Source organism: Athene noctua, chromosome 4, assembly GCF_965140245.1.
Source record: "Athene noctua chromosome 4, bAthNoc1.hap1.1, whole genome shotgun sequence".
Taxonomy (NCBI): Eukaryota; Metazoa; Chordata; class Aves; order Strigiformes; family Strigidae; genus Athene; species Athene noctua.
Window position 1 is genome coordinate 32,972,084 of NC_134040.1, and position 25,668 is coordinate 32,997,751.

The window sequence follows — 25,668 nt, forward strand, 5'->3', positions numbered from 1 at the left end:
AGCAATTTTAAGTTTGTGAGTGGGACAAGAAAGGATTTGAGGTGCATGTAAAGACAGTCTCAAAAGGAGAGGATAAGTGTAGAGGAGAAAATTGGAGAGCCAGCATCCTAAAGGCTATGGGTTGGGGTTAGACCAAATGTGCTTGACAGTATCAGCAGGAGACTTGTACATGCAGCTCTTTGGCTGTTGTACTGTCATTTCACTCGTGGTCTGGCAGGCCGTTTAGGTCTTGATTTGAAGACAGCTGTTTTGGATCACTGTTAGATATGTGCCAGGAGAGAACAGTCCTTGCAAAACCTGTACTCTACCAAGAGCCCACGTTGAACAGAGGGGCAATGCTCCGTTCTGGAGCGATCCACGGCGCTCCAGGCGGAATGGGGACGGGCCCTGGGACACAAGAAAGTGCCTTGCAGGAGCCGGGAGGTCAGTCTGAGAGAGCAAGGGCTACAGGATCTCTGCCGCAGTTCAGCTGTAGGCCCGAGAGTCCAGCCAGGATCTCTCCGAAGCGCAGGGCAAGGCGAGCAGTAGGAACGCTTGTCTGCGTGGCCCGAGCCGGGCTCTGCATTTACCTCTCCGCGAAGTGTCGCGGGGCTGCGGCATCCGCATCCCCGCCGAGCCCGGGCACCGCACCGGCGGCTCCCCGCGCCCAACATCGCCCGCCTATCCCCGGGCGGGGGACAGCGCGGCGCCCCCACAGCACGGAGCGGGGCGGGGGCAGGGAGGGGCGGCCGCGGACTCTGCCCCTCCGCCTCTCCCGGCCGCGGCGTTCCAGCCCGCCCCGGGTCCGCAGCGAGTGCGGGAGCGTCGGTCTGTTCCTGCCGCCGCCCTACCCCGTCCTACCTCGGGGCCCCGGGTGAGTCCAGCGCGGTGCAGGTGAGGGCGGACACGGACCGGAGAGGAGGAGGAGGAGGAGGCGGCGGCATGTGGGGACCTGGGGAAGCCGAGACCGGGGCGCTGCGCCCGGGGAGGCTGGAGGAGCTGCAGGGCTCCGATGGGGCGGGGGCCTCGGCGGAAGCGCTGGCCCGGCAGCGCCGGCACCCCGCGCCCCTGCGGTCCACCCAGTTTGTGAGGGGCGCGGCCTGGGCCCGCAGCTCCGGCGTGCGCGGAATCCCCGGAACAACCCCCGGGGGCATCCCCTTCTCTCCGGGGGGGTGGGTCCGCCCGGTGCCTGCTGGCGGCAGACCCCTCGGAGGGAGCGTGTGGAGTGCCCTGTAGTAAACACAGAGCATGCTCTGATCTTGCTTTTCGTCTCATTACTAACGGGTAACGCTCGGTCAGACCTTGGAGGCAGAAGGTTTTACGTTTTCTGTTAGAATTAGCTACTGTAATGCTGAATTACCTGTCAGTCTTTTCTTGATTCCTGCTCTATTCTTGGCCATGAGTTTCCCACACTATAAGCCAGTAAAGGGCACACGTGTGGAAACGGGATCTGTCAGATCCCACAGCCTCTTATGCTGGTGATTTACTGTTCATATACAGTGGGAAGACAGAAGTTCCTAACGTTTTCACTCTAGTGCAGTTGTTATATTATGAACTTTAATCATTGTCTCTTTATACAGTAAACCTGTTCTGTAACTGGGTACAATCTAAAAAGTAGGTTTTTCTATGCCCTGGGGTAGTCGCCCTATCCTTCCATAAAGGTCATTTTAAAATATCAGTGATACCTTTTTTTTTTTTTTTTTGAAATGCAGTGACTGCCGCTGCATCTAGTAGCAGATGTTGCCACCGTGTTGTGTGTGATGACATATTTCCTGTAATCTCTGTTTTTACCCTGCATAGTACAGATTCATCTCAGTTGGAAAAGACCCTGAAGATCATCCAGTCCAACCATTAACCTCAAGCTGACCATCCTCAACTCCACCAGATCCCTCAGTGCTGGGTCAGCTTGTAACATTTAGTTTAGGTTGATTGTTGTTTCATGGTTTTGTTTTTTTTAAATATGGTTGCATGCTGATCTAAAATCTTTGGTTTAGCCATATGCAGTGATACATAGGTCCCTCTTCAGAGTTACTTGATTTAGTACCTTGATGTGCAATTAGTTTAAATTCTCCTATGCAGTATAGGTTTACCTTTATTTCTGACATACTACCCTGTTATTGATCTGAAGCACCACCTGTCAAAATGCACCCAGGAAATTGCAGGAAAAAAAAATAAAATATGCAAAGTCACAATAAGTGAGACAGAGTTGAGAAGAAAGACTGTTTTAAGAAAAACTAGATTTACAATGTGAGCTACCTTGTCAAGTATTTCAATTCTAACCCATTGAAGGCTGCAAACCAGAACAGAATTGTGCATCTGTTAAAAGTATGGTTGTACTAGCCAGTAAAAGCAAATTACTGAAGCTTCCCAATTTATTTCTTACTGTCTTGTGTACTTTGTCAGGGGCATGTTTTTACCAAGTGCCCATGAAATGGAAGAGATTAGATTAAACCACATCACTTGGGGCTCAACCTGAAAAAATTGTACTCCATTCCTGAGGCAGACCAACAGCTGTTTTGGACCTACAGATGATTGATCACAATAGCAGCATGATTGCCTGGTTAGTGCAACAGTACTTTTATAAAATGTATTAAAATAGTTTATTGATGAGGCAAAATCAGAGTCCGAGGAAGCAATTTTTTCTTTATTTCATCTAAGGCAAGTATTTCCTGTGCTGTGGTCTTCTCCAATAGCAGAATACAATTGAGCAAGATTCTTCAAGAGCCTGAGCAGGGATTTTGGGAAAAGCCCTGTGTGGTGCTAAGGCCTGGATCACACAGCCCTAAGCTCATTCCTTTTCTCTTGATGGAGGTCCCTTTAGGCTTCAACTAAACAAAACTGTAACCTGATACTGTTGTGGCTGACAGATGGGATTTATAGGCGGCATTGCTCCCCAAGATTAGTTCTGGGGTACAGTGATTGTTGAACACTAGGCTCACAAAAGCAACACGTTAGGTTTTTTTCTGCCCTCAACTTTTTCATTTAATATAGTCTGACCTAAGCAGCAGGCACTTCTTCCTTGCTCTTCTTCAAATGATACAATAAAATATGCCAAAGATAGTGTTAAGGGAAGAAGGTGAGTCACTGCAAATCTACTGAAGGCTGCTAGTTGCAACAAGTGCTTGGAACATAGGTGTTCTAACAGGAGTCCAAGCTCTTTTTTTTTTTTTTTTTTCCTGGTCACTTTTCATGAACAGACAGCGGACAGGGCTAATTTCCCATAAAAGGTGATTCCTTAATGTAGGTTCTGTTACACTAACAAATATTTTAAAGGATTAAGAGAGATGCAGAAACAGTGCCAGCTACCTGCTTTTGGTAGGAGTAAATTAGGCCTAACTCTGTGCTGCCCTGAATCAGCAAAAGACTGCAAGGTTGGTCAAACTTTTGGAGTGATGTCTGTATAAGGACCAAGTAAGCTAGGACTTGTCATTCTGGAAAGAATTCAGGTGCACGTTCAAGGCAGAGAGGTAGGACAAAAATTTACAAAATAGTATAGAAAAGATTAATAGAGATAAATCTTTCTGAAACTAGCTTTTCCTAACTTTGATATCCCTGGCTTTGTATTTGTTTCTTCCAATAAAAGGAGGTAATTATCAAGCAAGAAGCAGTCCTGTGCAACTCCTCATTAGGGTCCTGCCAGGGTCAGCAGATACAAAGTTTACAGGGGTTAAAGATCTCTAGGATTAGAGATCCATCGAGGATTCAATAAAGCATATCAGGCTCAGGAAATCTGAATTTTAGTCAAGCAGCCTATATGCTCATTTTGTTGATAACCTTTCCTGGGCATCTCCTTATGGCCGTGGTTGGAGACAGTTTACAAGCTAGCCAGACCCCTGTTCTGATCAGTATGACTGTTCTTTTATGATCATAACCCTTAAAGCTGTTTGGGGTGGTTTGTTTTTTTTTTTTTTTAAATTAGTATTAACACATATGTTTGATAACCACATATGCTTTATGACAGGGAGATATGCACCCACTGGTTAAATTAATCTGTGTACTCAGTAATTATTCCTCAATGGGGAAGTGACTCAACTTTTTTTTTTGCTTCTAACAATTTTCTTGCTTCAGCAGTACATCATAAGCTTTTCTCCTTCCTGCTGTTGGTTCTGTCTTCGTTAAGCTGATAGAAACTTACATAACCCTTTTTCAACTCACATCGGACCTTTTGCTTTGTATCCATCAACCTACCTACCTCTTCTTTTTGCCCTTTACTCTTCTGACTTTCAGGACTAGAAAGGATGGAGCAATCAACTATATTTACTATAGTTGTATATCTCAAATGCAGATGCACATTAAATACTAAGTTCATTACTTACCATTCAATGAATTATTTTTTTTCTTCTTGCTGGGGAATGCAATAAAACTGCAAATTTATTTTCCCACCTAGGTGTCTGGACAAAATGGGGAATGGGTCAATGAAACCCAAGCATCTGAAGCGGCTGGATAGACATGTAGCAAACCTCTCTATTGGCTGTGCTGGCAACCATAACTTTTTGAAGTACCCAGGTCCAGGCATCAGTATGATCAATGGGCAAGCTGATGTCCTTTGCAGCAGGTTGCTTGAACTGGAAAAGGAGCTGAAGAGGAAAGATCAAGAGTTGCAAGAGGGTCAAAGTCATGTTGCTGAGCTTCAGGAACAGCTGGCTATGCGGACTAAGGTCATAGCAGAACTCACCAAGGAACTTCAGAACAAGTGTATACAGTTGAACAAGCTGCAGGATGTTGTTAGCACTCAAGGAGAGCACTCTCTTCAGCCTTCTCCACTTAAAGAGGCTTCAAGGATACAAGACACTGCCAATAGGCGGAGAAGAGCCAAGGAAGGTGTGTCCGCAGAGCCCACAACATGGCTGTATGATCTGAACAGGCAAGCTACGTTTTCCTTTGAAAAAGCAAGAGTTCGAAAGGATTCCAGGTGAGCTCATTTCAAGGGGATTATATGCTCTGTTACAAGGATATTACTTTTATCACAATTATATCCTCTCCTCATGAAAATGATTTAGTAAAGATTTAGTAAAGATTAAAGTCTCCATCTTTTTTATATGGGTTTGTCACTGTGGTTGTTAGATGATGGTTGAGTTTGTATGTAACTTTAACCAAGAATCATCTGTGTCCCACAGACTTCAGATGAAGAATGGTGGGTAGCCTCTGTATTTTGGTTGAGAAGACTCTTAGAGTCTTTTTGGGATTTATCTTGTACTGCCAGCTAAGCAGAACCTAAGCCTCTTCTCAGGTCTAGGTTTGCATAGTGCTTGCAGCTTAAGCTATACTGTGGAGCACTGATGAGCAGAAGGCCGGATGCCTTCCCATGCATTCAGATTCATTTTCCTGTATCGTGAAAGGCTTGGGAAGGAGCAAGTGGCCCCAGCTCAGCTCTCTCAGATGTAATGTGGACACTGATTCTGAGCTATGTACAAAGTTTGTTAGCCCAGTTTCAACTCAGTCTGGTGCAAAATATAATTAAATGTTTTTGATTATCCTCTTAGCAGCTTCCTCCTGCTCTCCAGCTTCTGATAGTCATGGTGTAGAAACCTTATTTTATTTGTTCCTCTTGGAATCCAATTATACTTCTAGTCACTGCAAAAGCCAGAAATATCTGTGGTCACAGCTGACCTTGTAGACAGAGGTATCAGACTGGTATCCTTGAACATATCTTAGACCCTCTTTTATCTTGCAGTGTAGACATAACCTTAGTATCTGTTAACATGGTGGTAGCCAGAATCTATCTGGACTTCAGCCAGCAGCTTAAGTGCTTCAGATTTGTGGGGAGCTTTATTATTCTCCTAAGAATTCATGATGTATTTGAGTCTGTACTGTAGTAGACCTGAGAGTTATCAGACTTGATTTCTCATCCATCATGTCCAGCATTGCACATTAGAGGCAGTTTTGTGAACCAGAAAGGCTGCCTGAGTCACTATAAGGAGCAGAAATCTTTGGCTAGCAGTGTTTTTCCAGAGTGAGGGAACTGTATTTTATCACAAGTACCTGGGCAGTTTAAATACCTGTTTTCTTTAGGAGTGTTCCTTTTGTAATTACTTATCTTCTCCTTGGCATGATCCTTGTACTGCAATCTACCAGATGGATTTCTAGGGTGCTTTCAGAGAAAGAATTGTAGCAGCACTGAGGAGCGAACCGAAAAGAAGAGCCAGCTGATGCAACACAGACTTTGTTTTTCAGAACAAAACCAAATATTGCAGCTTAAGTAACCCAAATGTAATGCTGATCATGTGATAGAGACAGAGCTGGAACTTTTCCTTCTTGATTCAGTGGCTCAGCACTTCTAAAAACATTTTTGTTTTTGTTGTATGCCATGTTTTCTTGTCTTTCTAAAAGATTTAGTGTAACATAATGGGATACAGGAGAAGTTCTCTTACTTTTCCCTCCTGTCATCTCTTAAAATCTGCTTCAGAGATTGTCACTATTACTGCTAAGGCTCCCGTAGATTCATAACAATTTAGAACACACCATTCCTAAATTTGTTTTTATATTTACTCCTATGGAAACAACTGACTGCTTAAGTATGCACTGTACTGGCTGTAAGACACGCCATCCTCTGCTCTTCTTCCCACCATTTCCAGCTTTTCTATGATTCTGTTTGTAACTTTTTTTTTCTTCTCTTTGGTACTTGCAGAGTCTTGAATTTTCATTTAAATTCTTGTCTGCAACAAGGGCCATTAAACTTGGATTTGTCTGATAATTATTGTCCTTAGAGTAAGTAGCTTGAGAGTGAAGTGGAACTCATAATTTGTTTGATTATCTAGTGCTAGGAAGTGTACTAACTTGGACAGAGCAATTAGCATTAGAGAGTTTGCCACATGTTCTATACAAGAAAAGAAGTTGCTCTTCAAGCTTCAGTGTGAAACTAAGTAAAACCAATTTTGGACATGTAACCAGATCTTCAACTTTTAATAGTAAAATATTAATTTAACATGTGTATGAGTTTCAACTGACTGAAGAGCTCATGTAAACATCTTTCATAGGAGTCAGGATTATGATAGAAGAAAAATGCTGCAGCCCTGTGGGAAAAGATTTGAGGGTACTGGTGGATGTTAAATTGAACATGAGGTGGCAACGTGTGCTTGCAGCCCAGAAAGCCAACCGTATCCTGGGCTGCATAAAAAGAATAGCCAGCAGGTTGAGGGAGGTGATCTTCCCCCTCTGTGCCGCTCTGGAGACCCCACCTGCAGTGCTGTGTCCAGCTCTGGGGTCCACAGCACAAGAAAGACATAGACCTGTTAGAGTAGGTCCATAAGAGGGCCACGAAAATCATCAGAGGCCTGGAGCATCTCTCCTATGAAGAAAGGCTGAGAGAGTTGGTGGTGTTCAGCCTGGAGAAGAGAAGCCTCTAGGGACACCTTATTGCAGTCTTTCAATATATAAAGAGGGCTTATAAGAAAGACTTTTTACCTAGGCCTGTAGTGACAGGACCAGGGGCAACAGTTTTAAACTGAAAGAGGGTAGGTTAGACTCAATATAAGGAAGAAGCTTTTTTTACAATGAGTGTGGTGAGACACTGGCACAAGCTGCCCAGAGAATCTGTGGCTGTCCCCTCCATGAAAGGGTTCAAGGTCAGGTTGGACAGGGCTTTGAGCAACCTGGGCTAGTAGTGAAAGATATCCCTGCCTATGGCAGGAACACTGTATTAGATGATCTTTTAAGTTCCCTTCCAATCCAAATTATTCCATTCCCCCATCCTTTCCTCCATCATCTTACAGTCCTCTTGAATAGCAGTACATCATCAGAGGGGCTAGAATTAAGAAAAAGTGATTTATAGGGTATCCTAAGTATTCAGTAGATCGTTCCAGACATTGAAAGTTTATTTTCTTAGAATAATTAATTTATCTTCAACTTCATATTTTACCTAGCGTTTTAAAACTTAATTTTCTGCAATTAACCGTTTTCCAGCTTTAGTAGGAAATAAAATGGCAGTCTTCCTGTGTTTTACATGTAGGTCCAAGAGCATGTAGTCAGGGAGACAATTAAATAGCAGAACATGGTCTTTTATTTGCATTACAGTAGGTGGGGTTTGTTGTTGTTGTTCATTTATTTTTAGTGATGCTTTGTATTAATGTTCTTTTTAAGCTAACTAGTCATGTAAAAGACAGGTCAGACTAGTTTTGGATTTGCACATAGCTTAGACCATGTCCAAGAGTTCATGTCTTTGAACCTTTAGCTAAGTTTCTGAAACTTAAATCTGTCTTATTAACGGGTACTTGTCATCTGCTTTGAAGTGATCAAAGTGACTTTGTTCAAAGTCTTAAGTCTTTGAAAGACTACAGTACAGCATGTATGGGTGACTTGGGTTAATACGTATGAAAGATACTAATGAAACCTCAATTCCTATGGCATAATCAATTGATAAATTCTTGAAGATCATACTCAAAGTATTTGTCACTTGCAAGTTAACATTTTTTTCCTGCCACAGCCAGTTCAACATTAGATACTGCTCTATTACAACTCAGACCTGGACAGAATACTTTTTAAAATTACCCTTATAGAAAATGTATTTTATAAGCTAACATACGTTATAGTCACAGCGGGAAGAACTTATGCTTTCTCCAACAAATCAAGTAATAGTGAAAGATCTTGCTCAGACTTGGCGGGGGGGGAGGGCAGATACATGTTTTAATGTGATAGTGGCCAAAGTATTGTTTGATCTTCCAAATACTTTGGAAGCAAACAGATGCAAAAAAACCACCACAAAACTGTTTTAGACATAGCACTACTATGCATCTCAGTTAGATAAGCCTGTGATACACATGCGGTTGTTTAAGGCACCATCACCTTGCTCTTGAGACAACCAACTGCTGGAAGGTGCAAACATTTAGTTTCCTTATGTGGGCTGTAAATACTGTAGCAGGTCAAAATCAAACAGTTGGCATACATGTAAGGACAAAGTCTGACCTTTACTGTTTACAGAATTCTGTCCCCTGTGATTAAAAAGTACTGATCCTTTAGCCTCACAGTGTCTCCAGAAGTGTTTAGAGTTGCTGATATAAGTAGTAACTAGCTGCCTCCCCTTTACAGAGAGAGGACTTAATGCAGCCAGCTCCACTTCTGTGTAAGACAACTGCACAGTGTTGCTATGTACTTGCAAAAGGAGCTATTTTGAAAGGAGCTATTCCAGAAGGAAGGGAAGCTCCATGCTTTGTTCTGGAATTTGCATTGAGTCCAGAGTGTTACCAGTCCCTTTTAGAAACATTTGTAAAACCAATTTTATGCACAATTTTATGCCATTCTTTTAAGCAGGGTTTTAAGTGCCATGCTTTTGTTTGGGGTATCTCAGCATGAATGATTTTAATAAAAGTTGAGAAGCTTTCAGTGGTTTTTGATCTGTCCCATAGGAGTGGATGTTTTCTCATGTATATATTTCATCTCTTAAGCTGGTTGGATAAATCCATCTCAGTTTCCAAAAATATGAGTTTTTCCTAAATGGAAGTTCAAACATTGAAAATTTAACTAAAGGCTGAAGATTTTAGAATTTGAACATGGTATATGAGAGCAGATCTCTCAAACAAGTCTTTCAAATGGAAAACTTTTGAATCTCTTACCCTTTGCAGGGTTAAGAATCTGGGTGTCTCAATACCTATAGGACTTGGTTCTCCATTTTCCTGTGTCCTTCCAGAGCATGCTATCACCATCAGCAGCATTTAAGCTGCCTATATCAAGTCCCTTCCTGTTATGGGCTCAGGATCATGACCCAGTTGTTATCAGCCATTATTGGTTGGCTGAGAACTATCTTGACATTTGCCATTGATTACCAGTCAATGCCAGCAGATAACCAAAAATCTCTCATTAGTAGCAGAAAGGTATATTAAAGAGAATGTATTGCTCTGCAAAGTATATGTTCTACCCTTGTACCTGTGAGTTGACATCTTCTATCTTATGATGGGAATAAATTCCCAATCCTTTTCACAAAAGCCCTTCTTAGAGTGTCAAGTGCTATTTCTAGGGGTTGACTGGGAATGTATTGAAAGGGGTAGGGGGAACATTTCCACAACAGTTAATAGCAGGGAGGGAAACAAAGCCTGGAGAAGGATGCTATGGCAAAGCTGGCCCCAGGCAGTGAAGAAAAGTCCTACCAGTGTGGGGACCAAGAAATACCACAACACAGAACAGTTGTGTGGAGCTGCGCACCCACTTTTCAGCCTTTTATTAATATTCCTGACTGACACAATTACAGCATTAGATGACTTTTGTCCTTTCAGGACATCTAGTTGCTTCCAGCAGCAGTTCTCAAAAGTGGGGCTGTTATAGGAGAGGCTGAAGAAAACAATGGAGAGAAAACTGTTAGATATTGTGCTGGATGCCCATGAAATGAGCAACTGATTCAAGAGCCTGCACCGTGGTTATGATACTCATGTGTCCTTTGCTCTGTGGTAAACTGCGCTTTCTGAGGACAGCATACACTCCTATTCTGTAGTTCTGGAAGCTTTAGTGCATATTTTAAGTATCAGTTTATGAGCCATTACTGTATTTTATTGCAGTGTTGTATGCATGATGCAGGCCAGGGCGAACTAAATAAGCAGGGTTGTTTTTAGTAGAAAACAGTTAGAGCTTATATTCTAATAACCCTGTTGCCTTCAGCAGAAGCTAATTTATGATATCTATTTCTAAACACAATCCTCACCATAGCTACTTGATTTAATTTTTCTTGCCTCATCTCATTACCTTTACTTATTTTCAGTCATTATATGGCTAGTAACATTGTAAGTCTGCTTACTTGCCTTAACTGTTCATTCCTAGATTTTCCTTCAGGAGATTTTCCCACATAACCTAGTTTTGATGATAACCTTGCATTGTTTTATGAATACAAGCAAGCGTGGACCTTAAATACCTTAGAAAGCTGTTAAGGTGTTTATTTTGTTATGCAGCTTCCTTGCAGGTGCACGTTAGGAACATGGGGACTTAAAGGCAGACTTCATCTTTCACTTCAGCAATAAAAGAAGACTTCTCAGTAGGTGCATTAAAGCTCCATCAGTGCAGCAGTTAATTGCATTCATTTCTGACATGGATCCAAGGCACTACTTTATAGGAAGCCCTTGACCCAGAACATATGCAAGTCAATCAAAACTGATTGTTCAGTCTGTATGCATAGCCACTTTGTCTCAGTTGGTTAATCATTATTACTGAATTCAAGTCGTTGTTACTGGATTCATCCACTGTTGATTTTTCTTCATTTTCTCAAAATCCAACCACGGGACTCTTCCACCAGCAGCTATGCTTGTCTTTACAATTCTTTACAACTCACTCACTTATATGCATTTAATACTGCAGGAAATGATGCAGAGGCTCTGTCTCAGGGAGCAGCAAGAACAGGGCTGCTCCACTTAAGTGACTGATGGGTCACTACAGCACAGACTAACTAACCAGGGCACCATCCCACAAGGTCTGGACAGGGTAGGTAGAGCAGGGTGGTGGTAGCAGGGTCCACCAGGAATCCCACAGAAGAAGAGATCAATGAGATGTAAGCTTTCACCAAGAGGTACAAACAAAGTAGTTATAATATTGGGCCAATACCCATCCAGAAGACAAAACCAGCATCAACTATTTACATAACATCGCTCTGGCAAGCTGTCCAGACCTGAGCTTAAATAGAGTATGCAGGCCAATGGGCAGAGGATGCATGGGTGGTGGGTCTCAAGTGAGGCTGGTCACGGTAGTTAAGGCCCATTACTGCACCCAGGGCCCTGACAGACTAGTCCTTGATCACTGACGTGCCTACTTTACTTGCCTTTTTCTGACTTTTACAGATGCCCTGAAGCTTTTCTGAAGACTTTTTAACAAAACAATGGTATGATGGCCGTAGTTTGCTATAGCATCATCAAAGTGCAGGATAATATACGTTTTATTTCCCTGAATGCTGAATTTCAGAAAGCAAAGAGGTCAGCACTAATGGCTGCATACCTATATCCACAAGCTTTTGTGCTATATTTTTACTTCTGATTATACCTTAAACATTCCTAAAAGCAGTAGAGGAAAGGCCTGCTTTGGGAAGATTCTCTTATGTCTGGTCATTCTTAAAGAGACAGATTATATTGGGCATCCCACATGAGCAGACTGGTACTAGCAGAGGATTTTTACTCAGGTAGGGGCATTTATGCTGCTGTTGTCATCTGTGCAAAGGACATGGGCACAGCAGAGGTCAGAGGAGTTTTGTGGGGAGGTGGATGGCAGGCAAAGAGCAGTGTGGGAGGGATCAGCAGTAACCCTCCACCTCCACACACACCTCTCCTGAAAACTGGACTTGTTTTGTGAATTTTGGGACAATCGTCCAACAGGTACTTTGCAAGCTGACCTTGTGATTGTGTCCTGATCATGCTGTTATAATCAGACCAAGCCAATTTTTATAAAAATATATATATTTTTATTTGGGTTCAATCTATTTAGGGTGGGAAGCAATAGGCAAAGCAGCGCTGGGTGCATGGAGAGCTGCAACTCTGCCACACGCACACCGAGTTCAAAAAAACAGCGTTTTTTTTATACTTCTGTGCCACCGTCTTTAACCAATCCTCTCTCGTCAGATGATTGTCCTGCTTTTTATTCATTGGGTCCTTTGAGATGCTTGGGTCTTTGTCCTCCTCCTATGGGGTCTTTTGGAAGTCTCGAAGCCTTGGTCTCTTGGTGCGCTTTTCTCCTGTTGGATCTTTTAAAAGCCTCATGATTCCATCTTTTGGCGGGCTTTTCTTCAAGCAGCAGTTACAGGTTATCTCTAGGTGGGGGGGGGGGGTTTCCGAGAAGCAGTTACATATTATCTCTAGGTGATGGGGTTTCTGAGAAGCGGTTTACCTATCAGCTCTAGGTGATGGGGTTTCTGAGAAGCGGTTTACCTATCAGCTCTAGGTGATGGGGTTTCCGAGTAGTTACATTTTTCCAACCGAATGGCATACTTTATATTTTATCCATATATATTCAAACATTCATTGTAATATAGGTTATAGTAACTGCAAATCATTTCAAAACCCACACAGGGTACCATATTCTATTTTTACAACACTTTAGACAGCAGGATAGTGTGGTTTAACATTTACAGATCATTCAAACCTATCACACCCGCCTTGCTTAACTTAGCAAATCAGTTACAATAGTTTATTACAATGCTTAGTAGCTATGAACAGGGAATGCCACGGGATCAATGTTACTTTGCAAGTGGAAGAGAAGTTCTCTGGAATAATTTAAAAAATCACATTCATTTATAACTTGTTTCATTTTTCCCACCACCAATGTCTTCTAACATTCTCCTAAGAAATAGCAGCACCTGTTATTTCTGGTTTTGCATATCTTTCCTTGCATCTTTTCTCACTACAAAGAAAAAACTCTTGATGGAGTCTTAGTGACATCAGTGTTGACTTTAACCTTATTGCTATCATCAGTGTTATGTTTTTGCTGGGTATTAGAAAAAATGTTAGAAAAGTGGACCTGATTTTATAACAAGTTGCCATTCCTGTACAGGCAGTGAAGACATACTTTCACATTTCTTTCCTTCAGATAAGCAAGGCTATAGAACTTAGTTGTGTAATGGGGAAAGAATATGGTAAGAAACAGTGCAAAACTGTCTGGGAAAACATGTCTTCTACTGGGAGCCTTTTTACATCTAGCCTGATGCTTTCTGCAGACAGGGTCACACAGGAGAAGAGAGGGCATAGTGTGGCACAGCTAATGGGGTGCATATTAATTGCAAGGATGGTAAAATTTGCCAGTGGAGTACCAGTAGCTCATGTGAGTGTTAGAAATGAGAGGAAGCATCTTGACAGGAATGAATGCCTGGTGAATAGCATACCCCAACCATGCTGGATCTTTTAAACTTTGTGTTTTTGTTTGAAACCAGTGAGAAGAAGCTTATCACAGATGCCCTGAACAAAAATCAGTTCTTGAAGAGACTAGAGCCTCACCAAATCCAAGATATGGTGGAATGTATGTATGAAAGGACTTTCCAGCAAGAAAGCTACGTCATCAGGCAGGGAGAGCCGGGCAATCAAATTTTTGTGCTCAAAGGTGAATATTGCTTACTTGTACAATGCACAAGTGCAAGAAACAGGCAAGTAATGTAGAAGTCTTTGCAGGAAACCACAACGATGATGTTTGTGCTCTTAAATTTATGCTGACTCTGCTGAGGGCAATGCAAGTTTTACCCATCACTTTTATGAAACAGACTGAGAGCAACAAAAAGAGTCTTAGGAACTTGAACCTTGATTTAATGCTATTTTATGACCTCTTTCATTTCTGAAAGCCTAGAGGACAGAAAATCCTTCCTGTTGTAGGTACAGTCAACCCTTTCTTCTCCAAAGGAAGAGCAGGTGTAATTTAAAATACAGAAAACTGGTCAATGGTGAAGCCCTTTCTGAAATAAACTTACTTTTCAACATTCATGAGAGCTTATACCAGTTTTCTGTGTATGGGAAACTGAGAGACGAGGTGTGAGTTTACTGTTGTCAAAGCATAGAATTTTTTTCAAAACAGCTGCTTGTTTTTTTCTGGGGAAAAAATCCAACAAAACAAAAAACAAGCTTTAAGATAAGAAAACTTTCCTAAAATACTGCCAACAGGTCTGAAGTAGTCTCACTGCAGTCAGCTGTGCTGATTGCTACCATACTTACACTCAGATCACAGGAAAGCCATAGTGGAGTCCAAATTTAACACCTGAAAGTTGCTTCTAGCAGCAATACTCTCTTTCATCATCTCACCATTAAAAATATTCAGTATTTGTGATTAACTTGCATACTTCATCAGTTCTGGACCAGTAGAAGGCCCAGAGGCTCATATGAATTAGGCTTCATGCTGTATGTTCTGTTGAGGTAGGAATATTTAAACCAGGAGCATACTGATATACGTTGGAAAGCACATTTTGTCTTCTGGCTTTGTATGGATGGGTTAGTTTGAAAAATTGATGGTAGCTGTATTAGGATAACATAGATGGTACAAGGGGCAAGAGGAGGTAGGATTTGTAATGGGGTAGTCATATTCTTACTAGAGAAAGTAATAACATTTTGAAAAACAGATGAAATACGAGGAAGAAGTTGTGCCTCTGGAAATTTTTCTGGCACATTAGACCTTTTTTGAGGAGTCAGTGGGTGTCTTGGAGAGAATAGGGCCAAACTCTTAGAATATGTTTAAGGAAAAGGTGTTTTGGGGCCATAACCTATGAATAAATTCAGACTTTGACTTTTGCTAGGTTTGTAGTAAGGCTCAAGCACGATTTCTTAAAGGAAGATTTGATGTTCTCTTTGTTTTTCTTCTCTCTCCTTTGCATTCTGCACATATTTACACATATGTGTGTATGAACAGACAAACCTCATGAATAATTTCTCCTGTGATCACTGTTTTAAGACTTATTTGTCTACACTGCACTAGACTATCTAAACCAGTACTGACTGTTTTGTTGTAGCAGATGTTTTTCCCATCAGGATTTTTTTTTTCCATGGCTTTTTTAGTGTTGAAAAGTTTTTATCTCAGCTTTTCCTCCCTTCCAGAGCAGATCTGTAGATTAGCAATACATTTTAGAAAATATCATTTCTACTGGTTTGTATGTGTGCTTCAAAGCACTATTTGTGCCGTTGCTGCCATTCTTGTGTTCCAGGGAGTGGCAAAGGCAGAAATATATTGATTTGTTTTCTCTTCACTCTGTGCAGCTGAGCTCAGTTTTAATGCCTATTATCTTGGTTATTTTTGACAGAGGGGAGTCTGGAAGTCTTTCAGCAGAATAAACTCCTCTCCTTGATACCTGAGTGGACAGCATTTGGTGAACTAGCCATTTTATACAACTGCACACGCACTGCCTCTGTGAAAGGTACCGAAGGTTTATTATGACAATGTTGCTCAAAATGAGAATTACGTACTTTTGTGAAGTCCCTGTTATAACTTTCTTTGAAGTTTTCATTTAATAAAAGTCCACATGTCCACATTATCTACAGGAAGCTCAAGTTAGCTTCCGTAAAATTTTTCTGCTTGGGAACTCTAATAATACTATGCCATGAATGTAATTCCATCTCCAGCATAACCTTTGATAAACAATTAGGCATCTCCAAAGTATGCTGGTTAGCCAGATTTGTACCAAACTAACTGCTGAGGAAGCATTATATTTTAATGTTGAGTGATTTTAGTAGCAGTAGTGGTCTTTTGCTCTTATCTTCTTGTGTCAAATGCAACTGTGAAGGTAAAATTATAGCGAGTTTGAGAAGATATTAGAACCATGGTGTTTTTATAGAGCAGATAAAGCCTAATTCAAGAGGAAATAAAATAAGTAGGAATTGGTTGCTTTTGTACTCCTTTTACTTCTGTATCATTAAGTTACTGTGTCTTGCCAAGATCTATTTGCACCTGGCATTTGTGACTAGAACTTGGGAGAAGATTTGAGTTTGATCTCAAATGTGGTAGCGAAAGAGATGAAACTTCTAGGTGAAACATGCTGCTTCTCTGAGGCGAATACGGGCTCTCGCTTTGTGTTTACTGGCTGACCAGGATGGAGTTGTTAAATGTTGCTTTGATACAAATATCCCTCTTCCTGAGTAAGATTGGGTATTCACCTATTAAGTACCCCTTGATTCCTTTTCTCACCTGACAGAATTATCTGTGACAGACCAGTAAGTGACCAAATATGATTAAATTTATTTCTTTTTTCCACTCTCCACCTTTCCATAAATATTACTAATTTCTGTTCTTGTCTAAATCTGCATGAATTTTGAACCACCAGTAAGTATGAAGAGCTCATGTTGACTTAAAAAGGAGGAAATGGAATAAAACAAGAAGTTGTTCACTTTAAAAGCTTCTGGTCTTTCTTCCTGCACCCAGTTTAAGCACTTAATCACTGGTGACTGCAGAAGGAAATTATGACATGTAATCTGTTTTTTTGCTGCCTGATGAACGGAACAGCGTAAATAATTATTTTTTTTCTTACTAGCACACTGTTGTACTTTAATATATTCTCTATTTTCCTTTTTTGCCTGCTGTATAGTATTACCATTATAAAGTACTGTTTCTGCATAGTAAGACGTCATGCTGCTTTAGACCTTTGTTAACATTAATTGGTTTTAAGGTAGGACAAGAATTGTCCAATTATGGACAAGAAAGGGTGTTTGAATATGTAAAATCACTGCAGGAATCCAACCTTCTCCAATAACTTTCCTATGTTTCTAGTTGTGGAGGAAGAACAGTACAATGACATAACTGAGCATGACTAGTAAATATGCATGTGAAAACTCTTTCAGTCTAGTGACACCCTTTACCTGCAGTCTTTGAAAGCTGACAAGTGAAGGAGTTTAGCCGACAGAATTTCAATGGCTGCTGCTACCCAGCAGCCTCTTTACATGCAGTGGCTGCATTTGAAACTGGGAACATGATTTACTCCTGTGTTTCTGCATTTCTTTCTCTATCTCATCTAAGAGATTACAGGCTTTTTTTCTAGCTATTATTTGCTTTAGGTGCGAGATACAGGAAATGCATTTGTGATAGCTTGGATACTTGCCATATTCTCTTCATGCAAAATAAACTGAAAGATGTTATTTAGGAGAAAAACAAAACCAAAGCAATATCATTATTCTCCCTATTTGAGCTATTTTGATAAATGTCAGTTAAGAGCACATGTGTCTATCAGGGTTAAGTACAAAGACCAAAGACAGATGACTGTGCATCACTTTAAATCTGGCATTTATTTCCTGTGAATATGATTCTATGTTTATGATAAATTGAAGAAATCAATTGCTCTAAATTTTTCTGTAGCTTTCCTTTATCCCAGAGAAAAGGTTTGTTCCTTTTTATGACAGAAGGAAAACTGCTGAATATGGTGTAGCATCTTTTAAAAGAAGAGATTAAATTAAACAGAATCACCTCATTTTGCTTTAAAAAAATAAAAAGTGCAGCGTGCTCTGTTCTGTCAATGATTGCACACAGAGGCCACTGAGTGGTTTGCATCTTTGTTGCTGGATCTTATGCATGCTTACTCTATTCATACTTTTATTACCTTTCAAAAGATAATAATTAATGTTTTGATTACCCTTTAATCACTTATAAAATGGCTATATTAGCGGAAAACTGTGGGGATCACAGGATTGAATGAAATGAAATGTATTTCTTGACTTCTGTTGTTTCTATCTTATCACATATCTCACTAGCATGTGATTTGAATTAGAGATGTATCCAAGCCATCAACCCTTAACTCGTAAGTTTTGAAAAACTTCAGCCAAGATTTTGTTTGTTTCATATCCACTCCCTGCAGATGACATTGCAGCTTTTGAGTGCAATGACTGTCTGTGATTAGGGGTAGATCTTCATAAGCATTTAGCCCTGTTTGTGCTCATAGTAAATGGCTGGTTTTTCAAAGTTACTCAGCCTGGGAAGTTGCATGGAAAGTGCTCTGTGAAGGAACCATTTGGAAATCTGTGCCTTACTTTTGTGAGCATTTTTTAAGTGGAAGCTGAACTCTTTTAAAAGTCTGCTTGCGGTAGGTGCTGGATATTTTAAAATTTGGCCTTGGGCATCTTGAAAAGCTAGTCTGTCTTGTACCATGACCTGATACTGTAGTATCTTCCATCAAATCCTTCAGAAACATTGTTGATTTTCTTGTTGGCTTTTGTTTTCTTAAAGCAATCACCAACGTTAAAACATGGGCATTGGACAGAGAAGTGTTTCAAAATATCATGAGAGTGACAGCACAAACAAGACAAGAGCAATACAGAAGCTTCCTTAGAAGGTAAATTAATGCCTTTCTATTTTTAATACTGGTTTGGGCTAATTCCTAAGGTGCACAACAATACTGCACTTGTCTTAAAGAGAGAAAGGGTCACTCTTAATGCAAAGGGCCTCAAAAACCTGAATATTTACCTCTCTTGATTTTTTTTAGGAATCATAAAACCATTTTTCTCATTTTGATTGTTTTTCTCCTGTGTTACATTAGGAAATAGCAGTAAGTGCTTGAACGCTTTTAAATAGTGGAACAATTGTATAGGAAGGTTACATGGCTATAAGTTAAAACTATATCAAATAAATAGAGCTAAATAAAGATTCCAACTAGAAGTTAATTTGCTATTGGGGTAGATTAAAGAATATTCCTCATCCACTGGAGACTTGAATATGAGAACTGCATGTCTCTATTAATTTATTTACTAATTCCAACATAAATTACTAGGAAATCTGCAGAGAGTAGGGTAATTGTCTCCCTTGCAGGGAACACTGAGAGTTGTACAGTGCTTTTCCTTAGGAAGGAGATGAAATTAGAGATTCCAAACCATAATTAGCTGATTTCATATTTTCTTTCTTTAACAAAGAATGACCATTCTGTTATGGTTTCAAATACAGATCTCAAGCCTAGCCATGCGTAGATTCTCCCGTGTGTTTTTGCGTCCATCTCCAAATTTGATTTCTATGAATACTTCTTTGCTGAGCCTGAGTAGCTGTAGAGTATATGATAGAGAGATATATCATATAGAGAATCTATATATCATATAGAGAATATGATTTCTGAACTTTTACAAGTCTGATGGGAAGTTTTTTTCATTCTTACAAACAAGTTCACTAAGTCATCACTATAGTTGGATTCTCTTTTAATAGTTGTCCAAGTAGTACTAAAGTTGTTACCTTTGTCTCATTTTGCAGTCTTTGCAGTACATTTGAAAATATATTATTGGATTACCACAATGTCTTGGTTTTGCAATTAATAGATTCTGTATAACTGAATTTTGAAATTAGTCCATGTGCCCACTAAAGTTTCTTTCCCTACTGAAATAAAAAGTTGATTTACAGACTGACCAATGTTTGCCACATTTCTAAGTTGTAAATTTTGTGAGTTCTGTTTAACTAAAAAACAAGATGAGAATGCTTGAAGCTCTAAATTTAAGTTTTAGCTGTAGATTATGTGTTTTGTATAGCACCACCAGTTTAGCTAGTTATAAAAATGTGGTTGTACAAATTGTGTAGATAAAAAGAGATCATGAAAAAAGTGTTAATGAAAAGTACTTCTGGGTTTTTTTTGCTTTGCATTTCTGTTTTCTGCAAGTGTATCCCTGCTGAAAAACTTACCTGAAGATAAATTAGCTAAGATCATGGACTGCCTCGAGGTGGTAAGATACTGTTAAGTTTTTCTAAATAGTAAGCTTTCAAAATAACAAAGAATAATTCATAAGTAAAAACAAAACCAAAAACCAACAGAGCTTTTTGTAATATTACAGTGGTTTTGCAGTGATCAGAGTAGAATTTCAGGTTGGAAAATAATAACATTTAGTGTCATAAAAGTAAGTTTTATCTTTGGCATCGAAGGAGTCAAGCAAGTAGATAAGAGGATGTATAATCTGGCCTTTATTAAGATTAAGCACAAAGTTGCTGTCTAGGTCTCTGACTTTTTTTTGGTAATCATGCTTTACTTGTTTGCAATATGCATATGTAATGATTTCGTATACCTTCAACCACATACACTGCAAAATATAAGGAGAAAAAGGCCCTAGGACTTCAGTGTATGAAACCAGCCAAATATCTGTGTGTCTTAGGGCTGCATCTGCCAGCAGCTTTTGGAGGTAAAGGCTTGATAGTCATAGCTGTGAAGTTTCCCAAGAGCAGTGGTAACTATTAATGCTTTCTGTGTAGGGAAAGTCTGTAGGAACCCCAGTCTTGGAACAATTGTGCAGATGGAGAACAGAAGTTCCTCAGGAAACTGAGAGCTTCAGTCCCAACAAGTCAGAGGAGGCAGCTAGCTAGTATGCATGGCCATAGCACAAGGGGGTGAGGAGATTGTGGTGTTGGTTATGTGAAACAGCAAAGGACCGTAGCACAGCAGTATCCTAAAAAGTGACTTTTTTTTTTTTCTTTTGTGGGATTCCTGGCAAAGGAGGATGTTTAGGAAACACTCAGAGGAGAAAAATATGTGGTGGTTGTTTATGAGCAACAGATCACAAAGCTGGAAGTTAGCATGGAAAAAATCCTTGATTAAAAGTTAAACAATTAGGTGATGAAGGCAGGGTTCCTTGGCAGAGACAGAAAAGCTGGTGCTTTGGTAGCTTGAAATACATGATTTAGGCATTCCTACTGAGGTGTCAAGCCCAAAATTACTTTTAGAAATGGGATTTTTTTTTTTTTACTCATTTTCTCCTGTTTCATAAGAATGATACCAGTGTTAATATTTTTTAAACAAATCACATTCTGGTGCATTATGTTACAGATTGTCCACAATGCTTTATATAGTGGAATACTTGCATATTATTATGGGATGCAACATATTCATGAGATAGGAAGTTAAACATCAGTGGAACATCCAGATGTATTAAGAACTCTGCATAGTAATCAGAATTTTCAAAGAGGTTAGTGATATATTATTGGACAATGTTTTCTCTCTCTTCTCCCCAACAGGAGTACTATGACAAGGGAGATTATGTTATTCGAGAAGGAGAAGAAGGAAATACGTTCTTTATTATAGCAAAAGGAAAGGTAATATATAATAAACCTAACTCATACAGCAATACATGTATTTCAAAAGCTACCTTGAGAGGTGTGGTCTTCAGTAAAATCTGTGCAGGGTTTTTACTGTAATTAAAGTATGTCCTGAAACCTCTCAACACTGTAGCAGAGATGTAAAGTCAATTTTTTGTAAATGAGATTTGATCCTCCTGTATGTTTCAATATCTGATGGGCATAAAATAGACTTGTGAAATAGCTAAGAAATTATGGAGTCCTAAGTTTAACAGAGAATGGCCTTCTAGGTGACTCAGGGCCTATTCCTTTCATTTAGGAATAGACCCAGAGGTGTAAGGCAGCAGCCTTTATCTGTCAGCTGTTACACTGGAGGTTGACACAGGACTCTGTAAAGAATCAAATCAGGAGAATTTTCATCCATAAACTTCCAGTAGGGGCTTCAAGATTCCAAAATGTGTCTCTGTTTGGAGATATTCTGGTTTGGTTTTTGCTAATGGGTGTGGGCATCAATAGAATGTGTACTACTGTGGAAGTGGAGTTTCATGATGGGGGAGCAGTTAGTTAATGTTTATGGAAGCTATATGTTTAGCTGAGAAGACAAAAAGCTCATACGATGACTGCCCACTCTGGGAACTGAAGTATTTTTCAGTTTTTCATTAAATTATTACTTACTTTGCTCTGTTTTAATAAATATGAGAAGAAAATATTAGGGGGTGGGCAATAATGAATATATTCATTTTTCCATCTCTCAGCAAAAATCAGAGAAGTGTCAGGGAATGTTTGATGGTTTTAATTTTCAAGAGGAAGGAGTAATTATATTTTTGCAGCATTACTGAGTTTAACACATTTATGAAACACACAGAAAAGAAGGGGAAACCATGCAATACTTTGAAACTTCCCTTTCTAAATTTTTTGTTCCTGTACTTTCTAGGTGATAGTTACCCAGAGTACTGCAAATCAGTCGCAGCCTCAGCTGATTAAAAATCTACATAAAGGAGATTACTTTGGAGAAAAGGCTCTCATTAGGTTAGTTCACATTATCTGATTCATGATGTATAGTATATTTCAATTGACTTATCACTGTGGGTCAGATTATACAACTCATGGCTGTTTTGAATATAAACTTTGCTTTGATTGTAAGCTCAGCTGATGAAGGCAATGCTTGAATATATCTTAATGTTTTGGGTTTTTGCAGAGAGAACTTGAAAGTATACCCTGTTATCTACCTGTGGTTTTCCCTGAAAAAGTCAAATGCTGGCCCCTTCTGCATTGTTGCTTATTGTTTATATTTCAGTAAAAGCTGTGATGAAAACTCATGCCAGGCTCTATATGACCCCTAGCATGGATAAGTTCCATCATTACTGGGCTGAGCTGTTGTTTCTGTGCTGGTGCTCATGATAGTAAGAAACAGAGAAAAGGAGTACAAGAAGATATGACCTGTGAGGCAAATAGCTCATATAGCATGTGTTTATGTGGGTGATTGAGTGTCCTGGTTCAGCTAGGATAGAGTCAAGTTTTTCCCCAGCAGAGAGAGAGGGGGAAGGGATCTTCAGCCATGTTATTCATAACATGCTGACGTCAGGTCCAGGGGCGGAGCCTTTTTACTTTCGCTTCTGGTTTTGGGGGTTGCCATACATGCGGCGGGCTTGCTCCTTGACCAGCTAGCGGTATTTCTCTGTATATCTTTTGTCTTGTTCACTGTTATTGCTGTTTATTGTTATTATCATTGACACTGTTGTTGTTCAGATTGTTCTATCACTCTGTTGTATTAAATTCCTTGTTACTTTAGCCCGGGTCTGTGCCTAACTTCCAGCCCGACCGGCCGTGGGTGGGGGAGGGGCAACGGCAACGTGCTCTCCGATCCCGGCAGGAGCTAAACCTGCACATTGAGTAGGGATCATTTGGTCTCTGGAATGTTTTATATCTGAGGATCATTTAAGAAATGAGTAGTAAATCCTGATGTAATACTAATTAAATTTCATGCTAATTACTTGGAAGGTTGCTGAAGGATGTCATGATCCAAACCCTGTTGAAACTGGAAAAATACTGTGCTAGACTATAATAATGACTACTAAAATGCTATAATTTTGTATTTAGTTCAGCAATATTAATCCAGATACAGGCTGCAGAGGCCTTTGAGAAGTTTCACCTATAGCAGCTGTGACCCTCCATGAGTACTGCGTGAGGTACTTTGAGGATTTTGATACACTTCTGAATTCTAATCTGTTTCACTTCTTAGTGATGATGTCAGATCAGCAAACGTTATTGCAGATGAACACAATGTGGAGTGCCTCGTTGTAGATAGAGAGTAAGTATCATGCTACATAATGAAAGATTTGCATCCTCTTTCAGTAGGTTAACAACAAGGTGTCACTGTAGGTACAATCACTATGTTTTCTTAAGTGAATACTGAATGATTGGTTATGGTTTTGGAATACTGAGCTGTGGCTGTGTTTTAGACAAAGACTTAATGAAGAGAGGCTGACAGCAGGTGCAGGAGCACAGAAAATTAAGAGTAGTTCAGAGTTATTCTTTCTCCCCTTGAGGTGGTGATGCTTCACATTTGTTAAGTGCACAATTGGCTCAGGGAACAACAAAAGCCTCTGCATGTCCCTGGTTTCAGGATGCCCTTTTGTCGAGGGCGACATGCAGCCAAATTTCTGATTTTGTCAGGTAGAGGTCAATTTTATACTTCCTAAAATGGAAAGGTGTAAGATATAAGGGAGCAAGCTCCCAGTGGAAAGTGAAACAGCAAACGTGCATTTCTAAGGGCTGACTGTTAAGGGTGCTTACTTGGAGTGTGGACAGCCATCATCCTTTTCCTTGCTGAATCCCAGAAGGTCTCCTACTGAGGTCTAAGATTCTTCTTTAGCTTGGATAAATAGGTTGCAGAGATAAATAGGTGTGTTCTAGGGAAAGGGGATATCAACAGGATTGCAGTAGGTAAACCAAGGGTTGGCATGGCATTGCTGGAGGGTGGCAATGCTGGTGGGAGCATTTACCCTCATCCTGGGAGCTTGAAAGGTTCAGGAGCCTCTTTGAAATGTTTGTACGACAATGCACACAGTATGAGAAACAAACAGGATGAACTGGAAACGTTGGTCAGCTCCCAGAGCTACGATATCATTGGTATTAGTGAGACTTGGTGGAAGGAGTCGCACAATTGGAGTGCTGGGATGGAGGGCTATGGGCTGTTCAGGAGGTGGAGGTGTTGCACTGTACGTAAGGGAGAGGCTTGATTGTACAGCCCTTACAGTTAGGGGTGATGTGGGTGAGAACCTCTGGGTGAGTATTAGGGAGATGGAAAACAAAGAAGATGTTGTAGTGGGTGTCTACTACCAATTAACCAGCCAGGATGTAAGCACTGATGAGTTATTCCATAGGCAATTAGGAGAACTTTCTAGATCGGTAGCCCTTGTCCTTATGGAAGTTTTCAACTTCCCAGACACCAGTGACAAGCAGATCTTAGAAATTTTTGTAGGAGAGAAGTTCTTATCAGTTACTCAGTGAGCCAATTAGGAAAGATGCCCTCCTAGACTTGCTATTTGTGAATAGAGAAGGACTCATGGGAGATGTGATGGTAGGTGGCTGTCTTGGCCACAGTGATCATGGAATGGTTGAGTTTAAAGTTTTTGGTGTAATCAGAAAAAAAGGAAGCAGAGTTTCTACGCTTGATTTCAAGAAAGAAAACTTGAAGCTATTTAGGGAGCTATTTAGCAGAGTACCCTGAGAATCTGTTATTGAGAGGAGTCCACAGTTGCTGGTCAGTCATTAAGAACCATTTTCAGAAGCTCCGGAGCAGGCGATCCCACTGTCAAGAAAGTGGAACAGAAGACCAGCTTGGCTGAACAGGGAGCTACTCATGAAGCTCAAGAGGAAAAAGAAGTTGCATGATCTTTGGAAGCAAGGTCAAGCTTTGCAGGAAGATTATAGAGCTGTGGTTCATATATGCAGGGAGAAGACATGAAAGGCCAAAGCTCATTAGAGTTGAAACTGGCCAGTGTTGTTTCAGAAAACAAGAAGGGCTTTTTAAAGTATGCAAAAGGAGGTCTAAAGAAAACGTTGAACCAATACTTGTTTAAGACTGTCATCTGACTAATAGGGATGAAGAAGAAGCAGAGCTATTCAAGTGCATTTTTTGCCTCAGTCTTTAGTAATACTGATAGACCTTGGGCTGCCCAGTCACCTGTGTGAGAGTACCACAAGTGTGGGAACAGTGACTCCATTTCTGGTCACTGAAATTGTAAGAGATCATCTGAATTTTCACAAGTCCCTGAGGCCTGATGGGATTCACCCCAG

General features: G+C 40.3%; 1 protein-coding gene across 3 annotated transcripts in view; it reads left to right on the plus strand.

Annotated features, from left to right (window-relative positions):
• The first annotated feature begins 4,372 nt into the window (after window positions 1-4,372).
• The window catches only part of PRKG2 (protein kinase cGMP-dependent 2), a 37,777-nt gene continuing 16,481 nt past the window's right edge, over window positions 4,373-25,668 (plus strand). For 2 of the 3 annotated variants that reach the window (XM_074903843.1, XM_074903844.1), the window contains exons 1-9: window positions 4,380-4,452; window positions 4,516-4,891; window positions 13,805-13,971; window positions 15,650-15,763; window positions 18,556-18,661; window positions 19,964-20,027; window positions 21,307-21,384; window positions 22,301-22,395; window positions 23,609-23,677. In XM_074903843.1, the coding sequence (XP_074759944.1) occupies window positions 4,380-4,452; window positions 4,516-4,891; window positions 13,805-13,971; window positions 15,650-15,763; window positions 18,556-18,661; window positions 19,964-20,027; window positions 21,307-21,384; window positions 22,301-22,395; window positions 23,609-23,677 (1,142 nt within the window). Of the gene's footprint in view, window positions 4,892-13,804; window positions 13,972-15,649; window positions 15,764-18,555; window positions 18,662-19,963; window positions 20,028-21,306; window positions 21,385-22,300; window positions 22,396-23,608; window positions 23,678-25,668 lie in introns of all 3 variants that reach the window. The other variant, XM_074903842.1, reaches the window with a different exon arrangement.